This window comes from Gekko japonicus, unplaced genomic scaffold (assembly GCF_001447785.1).
Source record: "Gekko japonicus isolate JY-2015 unplaced genomic scaffold, Gekko_japonicus_V1.1 scaffold142, whole genome shotgun sequence".
NCBI lineage: Eukaryota > Metazoa > Chordata > Lepidosauria > Squamata > Gekkonidae > Gekko > Gekko japonicus.
In genome coordinates, this window is record NW_015174848.1 from 1,740,534 (window position 1) to 1,759,741 (window position 19,208).

General features: G+C 51.6%; 1 protein-coding gene across 3 annotated transcripts in view; it reads left to right on the forward strand.

The window, feature by feature from the left end:
* Positions 1-19,208, forward strand: part of PIP5K1A (phosphatidylinositol-4-phosphate 5-kinase, type I, alpha) — a 119,057-nt gene that overhangs the window by 80,618 nt on the left and 19,231 nt on the right. For all 3 annotated transcript variants that reach the window (XM_015424512.1, XM_015424513.1, XM_015424514.1), the window contains 6 exons: positions 254-459; positions 3,334-3,417; positions 10,490-10,538; positions 13,977-14,061; positions 14,557-14,694; positions 16,084-16,213. In XM_015424512.1, coding sequence (XP_015279998.1) covers positions 254-459; positions 3,334-3,417; positions 10,490-10,538; positions 13,977-14,061; positions 14,557-14,694; positions 16,084-16,213 — 692 coding nt within the window. The remainder of the gene's footprint in view (positions 1-253; positions 460-3,333; positions 3,418-10,489; positions 10,539-13,976; positions 14,062-14,556; positions 14,695-16,083; positions 16,214-19,208) is intronic.

The window sequence follows — 19,208 nt, forward strand, 5'->3', positions numbered from 1 at the left end:
TCAACAGTGGGAGGGCTTCTAGTGTCCTGGCCCCACTGCTGGACCTCCTGATGGCCCCTGGTATTTCTGGCCACTGTGTGACAGAGTGTTGGACTGGATGGGCCATTGGCCCGATCCAGCCTTGGCTTCTCTCTTGCGTTTTTATTCTTCTAAAACATCTTGTGATCTGAGTTTGGGTTGTTTGAGTTTCTTGGGTTCTTTGCACGGCTTTGGAACACGTCGGCCTAACTGTGTCTCCCCCGCCCCCACGCAGGTTTTGCAGAGTTTTAAAATCATGGATTACAGTTTACTCGTGGCCATCCACAATCTCGATCAAGCCCAGCGGGAGCGGGCAGTCGTGGACGGGTCTTCCCACGCCGACACGCGGCGGCCGCCTCCCCAGAAAGCCCTCTACTCCACGGCCATGGAATCGATCCAAGGGGAGGCGCGGAGAGGCGGCACTGTCGAAACCGACGACCAGTAAGTCTGTGGCGGCTTTTGAGCTGAGGTGGGTGGAGGGGGGGCACCAGAGAGGGCCCGTAGCCAGGATTTTGTGGCTTGTGGGCAGTACCCCCTCCAAGCAGTGGAGTCCTGTGAGCAAAAATTCTACTTTGTGAGCTCCTGGCATTAAAGCTGTGGGCGAGCGATTCGGTTTCTGCAGGATCAATTAGTTTGCTCTGGAGCCCTCCTTCCTGAGCAGAGACAAAAATGTGTGAGCCGGGGGTTAAAAAACTATGAGCTAGCTCACACTGACTCGGCTTAGAGGGAACACTGGTCCTGAGCAATGCTCCCTCTAAGCTGTGGCGTCTTGTGAGCAAAAATTCTACTTTGTGAGCTCCTGGCATTAAAGCTGTGGGCGAGCGATTCGGTTTCTGCAGGATCAATTAGTTTGCTCTGGAGCCCTCCTTCCTGAGCAGAGACAAAAATGTGTGAGCTGGGGGCTAAAAAAGTGTGAGCTAGCTCACCCTCACTCAGCTTAGAGGGAACACTGCTTGTGGGGCAGATTTTTTCTGGTGGGGCTGAAGTTCTCAGTGCAGAAAGAAAAGCCATTTATCCAATAGGAAGCTGCTACCAGGATAGATCTCTAAATTGCAAGCTGTCGGCCACAGTTCTCAGCTGCTTGCAGGTTAATCACTTCTGCCAGCCTAAGCAACAATTCTGATAACAAGCCGGCAGGTGGGGGGGGGGGGGGGAGACTTCCGGGCGAGAAACGCTCTTAAAGGAGACCAGTTTCTTGACACAAGAGTTAGAAGGGGTCCTAGAGGTCACCTACTCCAACCCCCTTGGCTCAGGGTGGGCATTAATCAACTACAGCACCCCACTCTGCTTAAAGAAGTGCACACCTTTAATAAAATGTTTTAAAATGATTGAAACAATTGTTGTGGAGCTGTGCTTTAAGAAAGGGGGCAGAGCCCCCCCCCCCCAGCCTGGTGAATATCACCCCACTTGAACGCCAGATCGTTACCTGAGAGAATAAGCTGAAGCAAATCCGTGGGTTTGATTGCTTCCTGAACAAACATGAAGCCGCCTTCTATTGAATCAGACCCTCCTGGGTCCATCAAGGTCGGTATTGTGCACTCGGGCTGGCAGCCGCTCTCCAGGGTCTCAGGCCGAGTTCTTTCAGTCACCTTGCATGTAGACGGTCCCAGGCTCAGTCCCAGCCTTCTCCAGTTGAAAGGACCAGGGAGGAGGTGATGGGAAAGACCTCCGCCTGAGACCCTGGAGAGCTGTAAAGAGGGGCTGTGGCTCAGTGGAAGAGCCTCTGCTTGGCACGCAGGAGGTCCCAGGTTCCATCCCCGGCATCTCCACTTAAAAAGGACCAGGCAGGAGGTGATGGGAAAGACCTCCTCCTGAGACCCTGGAGAGCTGTAAAGAGGGGCTGTGGCTCAGTGGCAGAGCATCTGCTTGGCATGCAGAAGGTCCCAGGTTCAATCCCCAGCATCTCCAGTTGAAAGGACCAGGGAGGAGGTGATGGGAAAGACCTCCGCCTGAGACCCTGGAGAGCTGTAAAGAGGGGCTGTGGCTCAGTGGAAGAGCCTCTGCTTGGCACGCAGGAGGTCCCAGGTTCCATCCCCGGCATCTCCAGTTAAAAGGACCAGGCAGGAGGTGATGGGAAAGACCTCCAACTGAGACCCTGGAGAGCTGTAAAGAGGGGCTGTGGCTCAGTGGAAGAGCCTCTACCTGGCATGCAGAAGGTCCCAGGTTCAATCCCCGGCATCTCCAGTTAAAAAGGACCAGGCAGGAGGTGATGGGAAAGACGTCCGCTTGAGACCCTGGATAGCTGCTGCCAGCCTGAGCAGACAATACTGACCATGATGGAGCTACAGTCTGATTCTGTATAAGCCGGCTGCTGGAGGATCTGTATACCGAACCCTGTGGACTGCTGCCTGAATTTGTAGGGAGTTCTCTGATCATGCTCAGCTGAATTTGCCCCTGCACTTCGGGGATATCTGCAACCAACATGACATTATGTTGTCGAAGGCTTTCACGGCCGGAGTTCATTAGTTGCTGTGGATTTTCCGGGCTGTGTGGCCGTGGTCTTGGCATTGTAGGACCTGACATTTCGCCAGCAGCTGTGACTGGCATCCTCAGAGGTATAACACAGGAAGACGGAGTACTCTCTGTGTCGAGGTGAGAAGGAAAATGGTAGGCAGATCATTTATATCTACTCAGGAAGGTGGGGTAGGGCTGAGTCATTCTCTTGTAGGTATTCCCCAGGCTGTGAAAACATGCTAATGGAGGAGCTTTCCTGAGGAGGTTCTTTTGTATGTGGATTGGTTGTTGAAATTCTAATCTTATCTGTAGTGCTGTTGTCAGATACAAAAGGCTCTACATCCGACGATAGCACTACAGATAAGATTAGAATTTCAACAACCAATCCACATACAAAAGAACCTCCTCAGGAAAGCTCCTCCATTAGCATGTTTTCACAGCCTGGGGAATACCTACAAGAGAATGACTCAGCCCTACCCCACCTGCCTGAGTAGATGTAAATTACCTGCCTACCAATTGTCTTCTCACCTTGAGACACCTTGACCTCCGTCTTCCTGTGTTATACCTCTGAGGATGCCAGTCACAGCTGCTGGCGAAACGTCAGGTCCTACAATGCCAAGACCACGGCCATACAGCCCGGGAAATCTACAACAGCCAACATGACATTACTTTCTAAAAGCATGGCAGAGCTGCCATCTTGGCTGTTGTTCCAACTTGCCGTGCGTTCAGGCAGCCAGTGAGCCCAGCTGCCGGCATTCGGCCGACGTGTGGCTGCTTCCTAGCGAGTGGAGAATGCTCCTGGCCTTTGCGGGGTGACCCGTCAACTCAACGTGTCCTTGTTTGTCGCTTTCTCCCTTCTAGAATGGGAGGGATCCCCTCTCGAAACGCCAAGGGAGAACGGCTGCTCTTGTACATTGGAATCATAGACGTCTTGCAGTCTTACAGGTAAGGCCCGGTCTCCACTCTCCCCTGACGCTAGTCGTAGGCATGGGGGCCACATGGCTCTCGGCCAGGCGTTCAGCCCTGAGATGCCTGCCCCACATCCCATCGTGTGTGAGGAAAGTGCCTTCCGAGTCACAGCCAGCCCACAGCAGCCTCACTGGCTTCCCAGGGCAAGAGACGTTTAGCGGCGGTTAGACATCGCCCGCCTCTGCTCAGTAAATGGTCTCCCAACCAAGTCTTAACCAGGGCTGACCCCGCTGAGCTTCTGGGGTCTGATGAGCCTGGGTTGACCCAGGTCAGGACACACGTCCCCTCAGATTCGTCACAGAACTTTGACTCTGGCTCGCTGGTCCTTTCCTTTTGGACAGTTCCAAGAACTGGGCAAACCGGCTCTCTTTCTCTAGATCAGGGGTGGCCAAACTGTGGATCGGGAGCCGGAGGTGGCTCTTTCCCACCTATTGTGCGGCTCCCGGCAGGGCGGCTGGGGAAGCGAAGTATCATTAGCACGCAAATGACCAATGGACAAATAAGTATCATTATATCTGCTTTTTCTGCTTTTGTTATTATTTTTGGCAGTCTCATGTCATGTCAATGAAAAGCAAATTTGCATATTTCCCATTGAAAACGTGTAATATTTGTTCATGTCTTGCGGCTCTCAAACATCTGACGTTGATTCTGCGTGGCTCTTACGTTAAGCAAGTTTGGCCACTCCTGCTCTCAATCACCAAGGGGCTACCGGCTGCCTTGGTGTCGTGGTTAAGTGCGCGGACTCTAATCTGGGAGAACCAGCTTTGATTCCCCACTCCTCCACTCGCAGCTGCTGGATGACCTTGGGCAAGCCATAGTTCTCTCAGAGCTGTTCTTGGAAAAGAGCCGTTTCTCTCAGAGCTCTCTCAGCCCCACCTGCCTCCCAGGGTGTCTGTTGCGGGGAGGGGAAGGGAAAGGAGTTTGTCAGCCGCTCTGAGGCTCTGAGTGAAGGGCGGGGTACAAATCCAGTCTCTTCTTCTTCTTCTTCTTGTAAATTTTAGTCAAACCAGAGAAGAAAATCGGCCTGTCCCTGTCCCTCTTGGAAAAATAGAAATGTATTTCCAAGTTGTGTGAGAGAAGGAAAGAGATTCCTTTAACGTGAGGCTGCTCAAATGGACAGAGGAGGAGATGTCTGGCCGTGACTACTGTACGTGTTAAAGTGCTGTCAAGTCGCTTCCGACCTGTGGCGAGCCTGTGGATGAATGTCCTTCAAAATATGCTGTCATTAACGGCCTGGCTCGGGCCTTGCAAACCTTGTGGCTTTGTGGCTTCTTTGACTGAGTCAATCCGTCTTATGTAGGATCTGCCTCTTTTCCCGCTGTTGTCAACTTTTCAAACTTTTCCTACTGTTATTGTCCTTTCAAGTGACTCTTTGTCTTCTCATAAGGTGACCAAAATAAGATGGCCTCTGTTTAGTCATTCAGCAATGCTTACGAGCCGTAATTAAGATCACAGGGGAAAGGCCCTCCAGACTGGCCCACCAGTAAAAGAAGCTTGCCCGGAAGGCATACAAGGGCCTTTTTGGTGGTAGCCCCTCTTGGCCCCATCAATTTCAGTCTTCAGGAAGCAGCCTTATTTAGGCTTGTGTTTGGCTAATTTAGTTTTTTGTTGTTGTTTTGGCAGTCCTAGTTGGAGATTTTAAATCATGGTCTCTTACGTGCTTTTTAAAAATAAAACCATTGTTTCGTATATCTTGTAAGCCACCTTGAGTTCCACAAGGTAGAAAGGCAGGTAATAAGTGTTTTAAATAAATACATGAAGCTGCCTTATACTAAGGCCCGGGTCACACGTAAGGGTTTGGGCCGGGAGCAAATGGGCACAATCGCACCGCAACATCTGGGAAGCGGCGCGCACCCGTCCCCGATCCGGCCCTTCAGGCCGAAAACCCAAAAAGTACCACCCCTAGAGGTGGACTTACCAGAAAGGCTGCGTCAAGCGCGGCCGTGGGATCGCCGGCGTGTCCTTCTGCCGGCGCATCTGAGGCTCCTGGCCGAACTGCGCATGCTCACACATGCGCAGTTCGGCAGCTTCCCTCTCTGCTTCGTCGCTTTCTCCCCGGTCTCCCTGGCATCTGATCGTGCCGGGGAGCAAGTGCGCGGCGGCTCACAGATCTGTATGATCCCGCCGTTGCGTGCCTATTTGGGTGCGGCTTTCAAAGCCGCACTTTGCAGTCGCGCCGCGCGCCCCCCCCCCCCCCCCCGTGTGGCAGGGACCTAAATCAGGCTGTTGGTCTACTCCGACTGGCCATGGGTCTGCAGGGTCTCAGGTTGAGGTCTTTCCCATCACCACTTTACCTGATCCTTTTAACTGGAGATGCCGGGAATTGAACCCAGGACCTTCTGGCTCTTCCACTGAGACTCAGCCCCACTCCACCCCAATAAATGATGGAGGAAGGTCTAATGATTTCTTGTTCTGGTGTGTGTGTTTCTTTAAATGTTTAGTGTGACCGCAGTAATGTAAGGAGAGTTGATGGAGGGAGATAAGTGTGAAGTGACTGGCTGATGACTGAGAGTCTGGGAGGAAGGGTATCTATGAGGTGTTTCTGTGTGTGAAGTTTGAAGAGAGAGCATAGTTTTTGAGTCTATTCTGTGTGAATAAGACAAACAGTTTAGTCTGTGTGAATATGAGTTTTGAGTCTATTCTGCACGAATAAGGCAAAGAGTTTAGCCTGTGTGGCTATGTAGATGAGAGAGAGAGAGATTCAACTGAGTGTTTATGCCTGTCAGAGTGGAGTTTTGGGAGTTTGACTGTTTGTGACACCAAGCTTTGCCAGTTATATTTACGAGTTCCTTTCATCATCAGCAGTTCAAAATAAGCAGGAACCTATTTTGTTCTTTATTTAATAAATCAATTTTTGTTTAAACTTATCCCAGAAATCAGAATAGTCCTTCCTCAGGGCCACATAGTCCTCTGAAGTGCCCAGACCCTGGATCATTCTACCAAAAGAGAGAGATTTGGAATTTTTAATTCCTAGTGGCAGCAGAAATCTATCCAGTTCAGGTACACAGAGAGTATTTTAAAGGTGAAACCGTCTCCCCAATAAGCAGAATGCCATAGAGGGGAAGTTCCATGTTCTGGAGGCAGTCTGTACCTCTGAACCCAGCTGCTTTGGCAAGTTCCAAAGAGCATCTGCCTGACTCTTCTGTTTGGGAATTCTGTCTCTTGCGATGCCTTTATTTGCATCTTCCCAAGAAAAGCATCTTGATTTTTGGACTGCAGTACCTGGTTTTTGAATAAAACCCCTCGAGGCCAGCGATAAAGCCGAGGCCTTCTCCTGATAAGAACCTCAGAAGAGCCCTGCTGGATCAGACCAGCGAGGGTCCATCCAGTCCAGCCGCCTGCCTCACACAGTGGCCAACCAGTTCCTCTGGAGGGCCAACAACAGGGCAGAGAGGCCGAGGCCTTCCCCTGAGAAGAACATCAGAAGAGCCCTGCTGGGTCAGACCAGTGAGGGTCCATCCAGTCCAGCATCCCGTCTCACACAGGGGCCAGCCAGTTCCTCTGGAGGGCCAACAACAGGGCAGAGAGGCCGAGGCCTTCCCCTGAGGAGAACACCAGAAGAGCCCTGCTGGATCAGACAAATAGTCCATCTAGCCCAGCATCCTGTCTCACCCAGTGGCCAATCCATTCCTCTTGAGGCTCAACTACAGGGCAGAGAGGCCAAGACCTGCATAAGAACATCAGAAGAGCCCTGCTGGGTCAGACCAGTGATCCATCCAGTCCAGCATCCTGTCTCACACAGTGGCCAACCAGTTCCACTGGATGATCAACAACAGGGCACAGCAGCCAAGGCCTTCTCGTGGTGATGCCTCCTGGCTCTGGGATTCAGAGGCTTAGCGCCTCTGAATGTGGAGGTTCCTTTCAGTCACATTGGCTAGTAGCCACTGATAGATGTCTCTTCCATTGAATCTATCCTCCATTAATCTACCTAACCCCCTTTTAGAGCTGTTGATTCCTGTAGCCATCACGATGTCCTCTGGCAGCGAATCCCACATTTTAATCACTCTCTGTGTAAAGAAGTCTTTCCTTTTGTCTTTCCTGAACCTACTGCCCATCAGCTTCATTGGAGGCCCCGGGGTTCTAGTAATTTTTGGGAGAGGGTGAAGAATTTCTCCTTGTCAGCTCCCTCGTTTTATATACCTCCCTCTTTTCCATTGGTGAGGACGAAAGGGGAGGCTCCCCTTCACACAGGAAGTCATTAAAGCTGACGCAGCAGTCCTGGCGGGCGAGCCCTTTCGGAACAGGTTCCTGCACGAGGCGAGGCGGTTGTGCCCAGGGAAAAAGGCAGGAAAGGATGGGGAGAGGCGGGCAGGCAGCAGGCAGCGGCTTGCCAGGGCCAGGCATTTTTGATGACGAGGGCTGTTTGCGAGATGTTTCTGTGGCGCCAGGAGAGCCAACCACGCATTTGGAGGTTCAGGTTAATTTACTTCAAAGTTGTTGGGCGGTTTTTTTTGTGTGTGCGCGCATTATGAATAATTGCCTTGGAAAAGGGACTTAATGGGAATTGCTTGCGTTGGAGAAGGGAAAGCTGGGCTAATTAAAAAAAGAAAAAGACCTTGCTGTTGTAAAACAAAACCCCATATTTAGAAGAAGCACACTCCTAAGATTAGGAACAGAAATATTGGAGTCGTAGTAGATAACTCACTGAAAATGTTGAGACAGTGTGCGACTGCAATAAAAAAGGCCAACGCTGTGCTGGGGATTATTAGGAAGGGAATTGAAAACAAATCAGCCAGTATCATAATGCCCCTGTATAAATCGATGGTGCGACCTCATTTGGAATACTGTGTGTGCAGTTCTGGTCACCACACCTCAAAAAGGATATTATAGCACTGGAAGAAGTACAGAAAAGGGCAACTAGAATGATAAATGGGTTGGAACACGTTCCCTATGAGAAAAGGTTAAAGCACTTGGAGCTCTTTAGCTTGGAGAAACGATGGCTGAGGGGTGACATGATCGAGGTTGATAAGACAATGCATGGGATAGAGCAGGTAGAGAAAGCGGTACTTTTCTCCCTTTCTCACAATACAAGAACTAATGGGCACTCAATGAAATTGCTGAGCAGTCGGGTTAGGACGGATAAAGGGAAGTACTTCTTCACCCAAAGAGTGATTAATGCATGGAATTCACTGCCCCAGGAGGTGGTGGTGGCTACAAGCACAGAAGGCTTCAAGAGGGAACTGGATAAACGTATGGAGCAGAGGTCCATCTGTGGCTATTAGCCACAAGGTGTAGATAGGAACTCTCGGTCTGGGGCAAGGGATGCTCTGTATTCTTGGTGTTTGGGGGGGGCAGCAGTGGGAGGGCTTCTAGTGTCCTGGCCCCACTGCTGGACCTCCTGATGGCACCTGGTATTTTTGGCCACTGTCTGACACAAGAAGAAGAAGAGATTGGATTTATACCCCGCCCTTCACTTGGAGTCTCAGAGCGGCTTACAAACTCCTTTCCCTTCCTCTCCCCACAACAGACACCCTGTGAGGCGGGTGGGGCTGAGAGAGCTCTTGACAGAAACTGCTCTTTTTTCAAGGACCGCTCTTATCAGAACTATGGCTTGCCCAAGGTCATCCAGCAGGTGCAAGTGGAGGAGTGGGGAATCAAACCCAGTTCTCCCAGATTAGAGTCCGCACACTTAACCACCACACCAAACTGGCTCTCAGAGTGTTGGACTGGACGGGCCATTGGCCTGATCCAACATTAGCTTCTCTTACGTTATTATGACCTTGGGCCAGTCACACCCTCTCAGCTAGACCTACCTCACAGGGTTGTTGTGAGGATAGAATGGAGATGTGAATGATGTGACCTGCTCTAGGTGGGATATAAATAAAGTGAAATAAAAATGGACAGGATGTGCAGTGACCAGTTCCTAACGTTATCCAGTGGGGAGTGGCTTGATGGGTGAATCCCACTCCATGACTTCATCCAGCTGCTCACTGGGTACCCCCCCCCCCCCCGTTTCTGAACAAGTGGTACAGCGGTTAGAGGATCGGAGACCCCGATTCAAATTCCCGCTCCGCCATGGAAGCTTGTTGGGCGAGCTCAGTCCAGTTGTTGCCTGCCCAGCCTACCTCACAGGGTGGTTGTTAGGCTTATAATGGAGGAGGGGATAAAGACGAGTCCCCGTCCAGGAGAAAAGTGGGGTTTAAACAGCTAAATGGATGACGCTACTGAAGAGAAGAAGAAGAGATTGGATTTATACCCCGCCCTTCACAACTCAAGGGAGTCTTAGAGCAGCTTACAAACTCCTTTCCCTTCCCCTCCCCACAACAGACACCCGATGAGGCAGGTGGGGCTGAGAGAGCTCTTTCGAGGACTGCTCCTGAGAGAACAGCTCTTATCAGAGCTACGGCTTGCCCAAGGTCATCCAGCAGGTGGAGGAGTGGGGAATCCAACCCAGTTCTCCCAGATTAGAGTCCGCGTACTCAACCACTACACGAAACTGAAAAGCAGCAGCTGGATCCTCAGTTAGTGCTTTTTAAAGTCAGCATAACGATCTGACCAACTTGGAGCAGACAAGCTGGTCTTCTTAGGATCATAGGATGTTAGAGTTGGAAGGGACCTTGCAGGTCATCTAGTTCAACCCCCTGCACTCTGCAGGAGCACAGCCGAAAGAGATCCCTACATACCTACAACATGCCCAAAAGATGGTCGTCCAGCCTCCGCTTGAAAACGTCCAGCGAAGGAGCATCTGCCACCTCCCGAGGCAGTCTGTCCCACTGCTCAGCCACTCTTACAGTTAGGAAGTTTCTCCCGATATTTACCCGGTATCGACTGCCTTGTAACTTCCACCCATTAGATCTGGTCTTGCAATCCGGAGCAAGAGAGAACAGATCCGCTCCATCTTGGTGGAGCCTTGACGGGCCTGCTGAAATGAAGTGTACGTTGCAGGGCTCCGGGTGCTTGACCAACTGGCAATGGAGGGGGACGCAAAGAGTGAGATGGGGGGTGGGTGTTTTCCTTCACATGCTCTCTTCCACTGCTTGCCCTCCCCCAAGAGCACTCTGTTTTGAAAGTCCTCCTTTCCCCCATCTTCTCAATTCTTCTTTTTCAGGTTCATGAAGAAGCTGGAGCATTCCTGGAAGGCGCTCGTCCACGATGGGGTGAGCAGCTGGAACTCCCCGTCTCTTGCCCCCCCCCTTGCCTTAAAAAGCACCGGGATCTTTCCGAAGGGGGTCCGCAGCGTGCCTCTGACGGGGGCACCCCCCTCCCTCCCCACCTGCCCGGACACCCACCTGGCTTCTCCACTCCTGTTGCATCGTGTGTGTTTAAGACCAGTCCGGAGCAGGAGCTGAGCTGGTCTGGGGAGGAGGGTTCCCGTTCTCTGGGCCCGTCCTGTGAGGGGGGAGTTCTGTCGGGCGGGTGGCCAAGAGAGGCTGGGGCATCTCCTCTTAAAATGAGGGTGCTGAGCTTGGCTTGGTTGGCTGACTTAAATCTTCTTCCTCCTCCTCTTCTTCCTCCTTCTCTTCCTCCTCCTCCTTCTCTTTCCCCTCCTCTTCTTCTCCTCTTCCTCCTCTTCTTCCTTTGCTTCCTCCTCCTCTTCTTCCTCCTCCTCTTCTTCCTCCTCCTCCTCCTCCTCTTCCTCCTTCTCTTCTTCTCCTCTTCCTCCTCCTCTTCCTTCACTTCCTCCTCTTCTTCTTCTTCCTCCTCCTCCTCTTCTTTCTCCTCCTCCTCTTCTTCTTCCTCTTCTTCCTCCTCCTCCTTTTCCTCCTCCTCTTCTTCCTCTTCCTCCTCCTCCTCTTCCTCCTCCTCTTCCTCCTCCTCTTCCTCCTCCTCTTCCTCCTCTTCCTCCTCCTCTTCTTTCTCTTCTTCCTCCTCTTCCTCCTCCTCTTCTTCCTCTTCCTCCTCCTCTTCTTCCTCTTCCACCTCCTCCTCTTCCTCCTCCTCCCACTCTTGCTCTTGCTCTGCAAAGGCTTCTGATTGGCCCCTGGAGATTTGACTAGCTGTTCAGACTTTTTAAAACACTGCTTTGGCAGCAGCTGCCGCCACAGCACAAGGATCTCCACGGTGTGACTGTCAGTCAGCTGCAGCGGCCGTTCTGTGGTTGGCCCCACCTCCCGTGGCCGCCATTTTGTGGCAGTCAATATTGCGGCTGTGCCTACCGTGGCGTGTCAGGATTCCGGAGGCGTCCACGAGCTCGAAAAGGTTGGGGACCCCTTCCCAGGGGTCTGGTTCAGTGTGAGGCAGTCCCACGTGTTCCATGAGTGCTCTGGGGCGAGGGGGAAAGGGAGAAATGAGCTGGGAAAGCAGAGGACCGATCTATCCAATTGATCTGATCGATCTATTGGTATGATCTGGTATGGAGAATCCATCTGGGGTTTCCGGGTGCCTGGACAGCTGGCCGGGGCCACACTAAGCTGGGTGAGTGTGAGCTAGCTCACAGTGTTTTAGCCTCTGGCTCACACATTTTTGTCTCCGCTCAGGAAGGGGTGGCTCCAGAGTAATGTTCCCTCTAAGCTGTGGAGTCTTGTGAGCAAAAAATCTACTTTGTGAGCTCCTGGCATTAAAGTCGTGAGCGAGCGATTTGGCTGCTGCATAAATTAGTTTGCTCTGGAGCCCTCCTTCCTGAGCCGAGATAAAAATGTGTGAGCCGGAGGCTAAAACACTGTGAGCTGGCTCACACTCACTCAGCTTAGAGGGAACACTGCAAGTCCAGAGCGAACTCATTGATGCATCCGCCCAATCGCCCGCTCACGACTTTAATGCCGGTAGCTCACAAAGTAGAATTTTTGCTCATAGGACTCTCCACAGCTTAGAAAGAGCATCGCTATTGTGCCATTAAAGGTTCCTTTCTTCTATAGTGCCTGCAGGCACCCTTGGAATTCTGAAACGGCGTGGTGGGGGCAACCACAAAATGGCTGCCGCAGGAGGCGGAGACAGCCACAAAATGGCTGCCGCAGCTTACCTTCACTCTTACAGATTCCTGATGCAATAGCTGCTGCCAAAGCAATGTTTTTTTTAAAAAAAAATCCTCAACCAATCAGTGTCAGGACCCACAGCAAACAACGAAGTACACGCTTCTGAGAAGGTTTTACTTTTATTGAAAAGCTATAGATGCAGTAACATGAGCACTGTTAAGAATGGCAGACTACCTATGCGCATAATAGGATATAGGGCATTCGTATGCGCCCCCCCACGCATTACCCAATTAGGTGGACTCCCGCGCACGGGAGATGGCAAGGCTGTCTAACGGGCGCGAAGCTGGGAACGAAGAAGCTCCCACGGAAGATAGACACCACAACCCCCTCCAGTAACTCTTTACAGATAAGCGTTGCAGCTGAGAAGCAATTAAGCGCATGGGAAGGAATGCAAAGCAATTAGAAGGCCTCTCCACACTCACGGCAGCTTAGCTGACAATCAGAGACCTTGGTGAGCAAAAGCTCTACTTGACCCCGCCCACTGCCTTTAAACACTCAGGAGGCACCGGGAAAGGATTGGGAGGCGCCACCCATGACGCCCATGGGCACCACGTTGGGGGGCCCTTGGCCTAACCCTTGCTCTTGATGGTTGTCAGAATGAAATGAACGGGAAGCGCAGCGTAAGAGCTAAATGGACAAACACACCACCGTGTAAAAAGGCTTCGCCAAACGTCAGCTACACCTTATTGCACCGTTCAATAAACATATGTTATGTATAAAAAGAATACTTGTTTATGACTTCTTGAAAATGGCGGCTGATCAGCTCTGTAAGACACCCTCCCATACCCTCCCAGACGAACTGAGCCGAACACGTCTTTTCCTTCAGCAGTCAGTTCCTTTGCTCTCCCTTCAGTACTGAGACTCCCCCTCCCCCCCCCGTAGGGGATTTTTTAATTGCACTTTCTACAAACCACAACGAAATTAGGAAGGGGATCTACAAACTATGGGAGAAAGTAAAGAAAACCCACTAAAACCCCAAGAGACGGTGGTCATACATACTGCTTAACAAATTAGCTTTTAACTCAACGTTCGATTCAAGTTCATTGAATGTGGTCACCTAATAATCTGTTTGAACTAAAGTAAACATTTAAACACCACCGTTTCTAACTTCTTAAAGAGCAAGATAAGAAATAGTTATGACAAAACATTGTAAGAGGTTTCAGAGCGCAATAACATCTCATCTTTTGTACTTTTTCTTTCTCAAGTGGTAGCTTGTCTTTGGGGCTGCCCCCCCCCCCCCGTTTAGAGTCTGAGTCCTCGTCTGAAGATGCCGCTGCTCCCTCTTCTTCTCTTTCTTTGCTGCTGTCTCCTTCCTCCTCCTCTTCTTCTCCCGCTAGACGACTATGTTGATGCAGAAATTCACGTGCCTTTTCAGCAGAGTCAATTTTTTCTTTCTTGTCCGTAAATTTGAAGATCATGCCTTCCAGTACAATCCATCTGTAGGGAATGTTGTTCTTCTGTAGAAATAAGACCAAGTACTGAGACTTGATGGGGTACAGCAGACCGCTGAAGAGCTGGAAACTGACTGAATTTGGCCAGCTGTGTTTTGAACCCGTGCGAAGTTTCTGGTGGTCAGCTTTTGACCCTTCAGCCCTTGACAGACTCTCTGCTTCTCTTTTGCAGGATACGGTGTCGGTTCACAGGCCCAGCTTCTACGCAGAACGGTTCCAGCGGTTCATGTGTAACATGGTGTTCAAGAAAATCCCCTGTAAGTTGTCTCCTTGAGCAGACGGTGTGACTGTAGCCTTTTGGGTCCGTACGCGGGTGCTCCTAGATGACCCCCTTCCCACCCCATGCTAGGCCTCATCCTGTCCTCCATTGGCCCAGGGGAAATCCTGATTCCCAACAGAAACAACTGCCACCTTTGGACTGTGCAGTATGTCAGCAGGCCCTAAGGCACACGCCTTCACAACTCCTAGTTTGCTCTGGAGCCATCCTTCCTGAGTGAAGACAAGAATGTGTGAGCCGGAGGCTTAAAACTGTGAGATAGCTCACACTAACTCAGCTTAGAGGGAACACTGCTCACAGGATGTCTGTGGTTGGAGGGGAAGGGAAAGGAGATTGTAAGACGCTCTGAGACTTCAAGTGAAGGGCGGGATTATAAACCCAATCTCCTCCTCCTCTTCTCTTCTGTCTTATTTCTGGTGACAAATAAAGACAACTTGTGGTGGACGTCTAATGTGTGCTTTTTCTCTCCTCATAGTAAAACCGTCCCCTTCGAAAAAGAGTCGGTCTGGCGTCGCAGCTCCTCGGCGGTTGGGCCAGAGCGGAGCCCCTTCCCAGACGCAAGCAACGTGCGACACAAAAGCGCAGGTCACGACGGAGGCCGAGGTGGAGCCAGGTACCAGCGAGGGTGTAAAGAGAGGGCCCCGCCTTCAGGCCGGACAGCAGGGCAGGAAGCCACCCGTGATGCACTGGGTGCTGGGCTGCACCACTGCAAGTGTTTTTTTGGGGGGTGAAATATGCTTAAAGGGTCCCCTTCATGAAATACTCCCCCCCTTTCCCTCCACGCACGCAGCTAACCTGTTGGGGAGAAGGTTCTCACACAGTTCTGGGGTGGGTCACTGCAAGAGGGGGTGTGACAGATGCCCGTTGGGGCTTCTGTTTCTCTACCCCAGCTCTTGGTTTCATACCATCGTCTCCTCGTGGTGGGGAAGCCTGGGGGGGGGGGGACCGAACAAGGGGAATGCAGAGTGTTGTGCGTGGTTCCCCCCGCCCCCGCCGCCCTGGGTTTCACCACCACAGGGAGACATCAGTATAGCTCTTGGCAAGAATCCACATGCAGCAGACAATCCAACGGGATGAGCTCTGGAATTCCTGCACAGTATCTGAGATCCATCGTCGCCAAAGAGAGAAGGGGGAAGAGAAAGGCAGTGCTGCTGGAAGGCTTTAAGCTGTCATAAGCCCACCATTGTTGAGATTTACACAAAACCCAGGGCTTTTTCTTTAAAATAAATAACCAACAACTACTTGGCCTTCTGACAGCAGCCCCCGCTGTGGCGTCCTTGCTTATTGGGGAGACAGTTTTACCTTGGAAGCACTCTCTGTGTGCCTAAACTTGGTAGATTTCTGCTGCCACCAGGAATTAAGAATTACAAATTTCCCTTTTTTGGTAGAATGACCTAGTGTCTGGGCACTTCAGAGGACTATGTGGACCTGAGGAAGGACCACTCTGATTTCTGGGATAAGTTTAAACAAAAATGATTTATTTAATAAAGAACAAAATAGGTTTCTGGTTATTTTGAACTGTTGCTGGTGAAAAACGGTCAAACTCCCAAAACTCCACTCTGACAGGCGTAGACACTCAGTCTAATCTCTCTCTCTCTCTCATCTATATAGCCACACAGGCTGAACTCTTTGTCTTATTCACACAGAATAGACTCAAAACTCATATTCACACAGACTAAACTGTTTGTCTTATTCACACAGAATAGACACAAAAATTCCCTTAGTCTTACAGACTATGCTCTCTCTTCAAACTTCACACACAGAATCACTCTCATAGACACTCCTCCTCCCAAACTCTCAGTCATCAGCCAGTCACATCACACTTGTCTCCCTCCATCACTCTCCTTACAGTACTGCAGTCACACTAAACATTTAAAGAAACAACATGAAATCATTATACCCGGCCACCTTCAGCGGCCGCAGGAGCTGCGTAGCTGAGCTGCATAATCCTCGCAAAATCGCCTGTGCCTGACAAATCCCTTTGCCTGTCTTCCTCTCCCAGGTTCCCAGCTGGGCCGCCCGGACCTTCTCCCCCAGACGCCTCCCGTAGATGAAGCTAACAGTGACTCTGCAGCCACCACGCTGTCCACCTCTTCCTTGGGGAGCAGAGGCTACAATTCCCCAGCCAACAGGTAAGCCTCCGCCAGGACTCTCCGGTGCATGGAAGGGGCTGTGTTGCCTGCCGTCGCCCCAGGCCTCCCTCGAGTTTTCCTGCGTGTCTGTCTTGCACGTTTCTGAAAGGCCTGCTGCATGTTAAGGGTGGCAGGATCCGAATTGCAAGCTGTCAGCCACAGTTCTCAGCTGCTGCAAGTTATCACTTCTGCCAGCCTAAGCAACAGTTCTGAGAACAAGCCGGCAGGTAGGGGGCGGTGACTTCTCTAGTCAAGAAAGCTAACACTTAAGTAGAGAAACTCTCTTAAAGGAGACCGGTTTCTTGACACAGAGTTAGAAGGGGTTCTAGAGGTCACCTACTCCAACCCCCTTACTCAGGGCAGGAATTCGTCAACTACAGCACCCCACTCTGCTTTGAGAAGCACACACCTTTTTAAAAAATGTTTTAAAATGATTGAGGGAAAAGCATTGACAGGAGAAATTCTTGTGGGGCTGTGCCTTTAAGAAAGGGGGCAGAGCCCCCAAAAGCTCCGCTGTAGCTACGGGCCTGGCGAACATCACCCCACTTGAACTCCAGATCGTTACCTGAGAGAATAAGTTGAGCCACTGTTGGCTTCAACTTGGAATTAGAGGAATATACCGAGGCATGGCTCTGTGTGTGTGTTCGCGCATGTGTTTCTTACACGATCCTGCCGCCCAAGGCAAGATACGGCTTCTGAAGAATCCTGGCTTTTAACTTTTAGCTAAAGCAAGTTTCCGGTCCTGTTGTTGGCGGATGAGATTGGAAGTTTAAGGGACAGGATTTGCACGAGCGGAGAGACGGAGCTTGTCTGCCCTGAGTGGCTTTCTCCCTTTTTGGCTTAGACCGTAATAGCGTAAGAGAAGCCATGTTGGATCGGGCCACTGGCCCGTCCAGTCCCACACTCTGTGTCAGACAGTGGCCAAAACCCGGGGGCCATCAGGAGGTCCCCCAGCGGGGCCAGGACTCCAGAAGCCCCTCCCACTCTTCCCCCAAGCACCAAGAAGACAGAGCATCACTTGCCCCAGACAGAGTGTTCCATTTAGATCTTGTGGGTAATAGGCACTGATAGACTTTGCTCTTAGGAACATAAGAGAAGCCCATGTTGGGTCAGGCCAATGGCCCATCCAGTCCAACAGTCTGTGCCACACAGTGGCCCAAAACCCAGGGGCCATCAGGAGGTCCAGCAGTGGGGCCAGGACTCCAGAAGCCCTCCCCCTGTTGCCCCCCCAAGCACCAAGAAGACAGAGCATCACTTGCCCCAGACAGAGTGTTCCATTTAGATCTTGTGGGTAATAGGCACTGATAGACTTTGCTCTTAGGAACATAAGAGAAGCCCATGTTGGGTCAGGCCAATGGCCCATCCAGTCCAACAGTCTGTGCCACACAGTGGCCCAAAACCCAGGGGCCATCAGGAGGTCCAGCAGTGGGGCCAGGACTCCAGAAGCCCTCCCCCTGTTGCCCCCCCAAGCACCAAGAAGACAGAGCATCACTTCCCCAGGCAGATTGTTCCCTGCATACCTTGTGGCTAATAGCCACTGATGGACGTCTGCTCCAGATGTTGATCCAATTCCCTCTTGAAAGCCGTCTGTGCTTGTAGCCGCCACCAATTCCTGTGGCAGTGAATTCCACATGTTAATGACTCTTTGGGTGAAAAAGGGCTTCCTTTTATCCGTTCTCTCTGTTTTATCTGTCCTTTGCTCTGTTCCATTTATCTATTATCTGGCTTCTCGAATTGGGATAGTGGAGCACATTTGAGTAAATTGTCATATGCGTTGGTTTTTCCATGCCACAGAATGAGAACTTCTGTGCCGGTCTGTCGGCGGTTACTACCACCCTGATCAGCAGCTAGTTCTCACAGGTGACGGCTTTAGGGGGAAAAAAGAGTGAAGTGCCACAGGGCAGGCCAGAACATAACAGGGTGCGCCAGGGAACTTACTATCCAGCCCAGTTTGGCCGGGGATCCTGGAGGGTTTCCCCCCCCCCCCAATCTTCTGGGCATGGAGCAGGGATCACTGGGTTTGTGTATGGGGGGGGAGGTATTTGTGCATTTCCTGTGTTGTGCAGGGAGTTGGACTAGATGACTCTGGAGGTCCCTTCCAGCTCTCTGATTCTCTGATTCTAAGCTTTTGAGAATCAAACACTGCGGGAGCTTTGACTCTCGCAAGCTCATACCCTGAAAACTGCGTTGGTCCCTAAGGCGCTGCTGGACTTGAATCCGGCTCTTCCTTAGAAATGCTGGTTCCTAATTTCCAAAAGAGCCGTTTCTAGGCTTTGCGGAGGGCCGTGACAGCTGGAATCTGGCCAGCAGTAGGGTTGGACGCTAGCGCCATGGGACTGCCAAAGGGCCTGTTGGAGTTTTGCTCTTCCCTCTGCCTCTTCCTCATTCCCACCCCCTGTGCAAGGAGGATCAGTACTGCAGACTTCCTCCCCAACCCTTAAGATCTCCAGAGTTTGGTCATTCACGTGGCAGTGAAGGGCGAGGGAGGAGGACACGGCTCCCACTCCAGGTCCCGCTTCCAATAGAGACAGATTCAGGGAGGAAAGGCCCACCGGTACTGGGCTACTAGCCTTGGTGACTAGCGAGAACCTCCACATTCAGAGGAACTGAACCTCTGACTCCCAGGGTCAGGAGGCAACATCAGGCCCCTGTGTGAGACAGGAGGCTGGACTAGAGGGACCCTCACTGGTCTGACCCAGCAGGGCTCTTCTGAGGTTCTTCTCAGGGGAAGGCCTCCCTGCCCTGTGGTTGGCCCTCCAGAGGAACTGATTGAGGCCACTGAGACAGGAAGCTGGACTAGATGGACCCTCCCTGGTCTGACCCAGCAGGGCTCTTCTGAGGTTCTTCTCAGGGGAAGGCTTCGGCCTCTCTGCCCTGTTGTTGGCGCTCCAGAGGAACTGGTTGAGGCCACTGTGTGAGACAGGAGGCTGGACTGGGTGGACCCTCACTGGTCTGACCCAGCAGGGCTCTTCCGAGGTTCTTCTCAGGGGAAGGC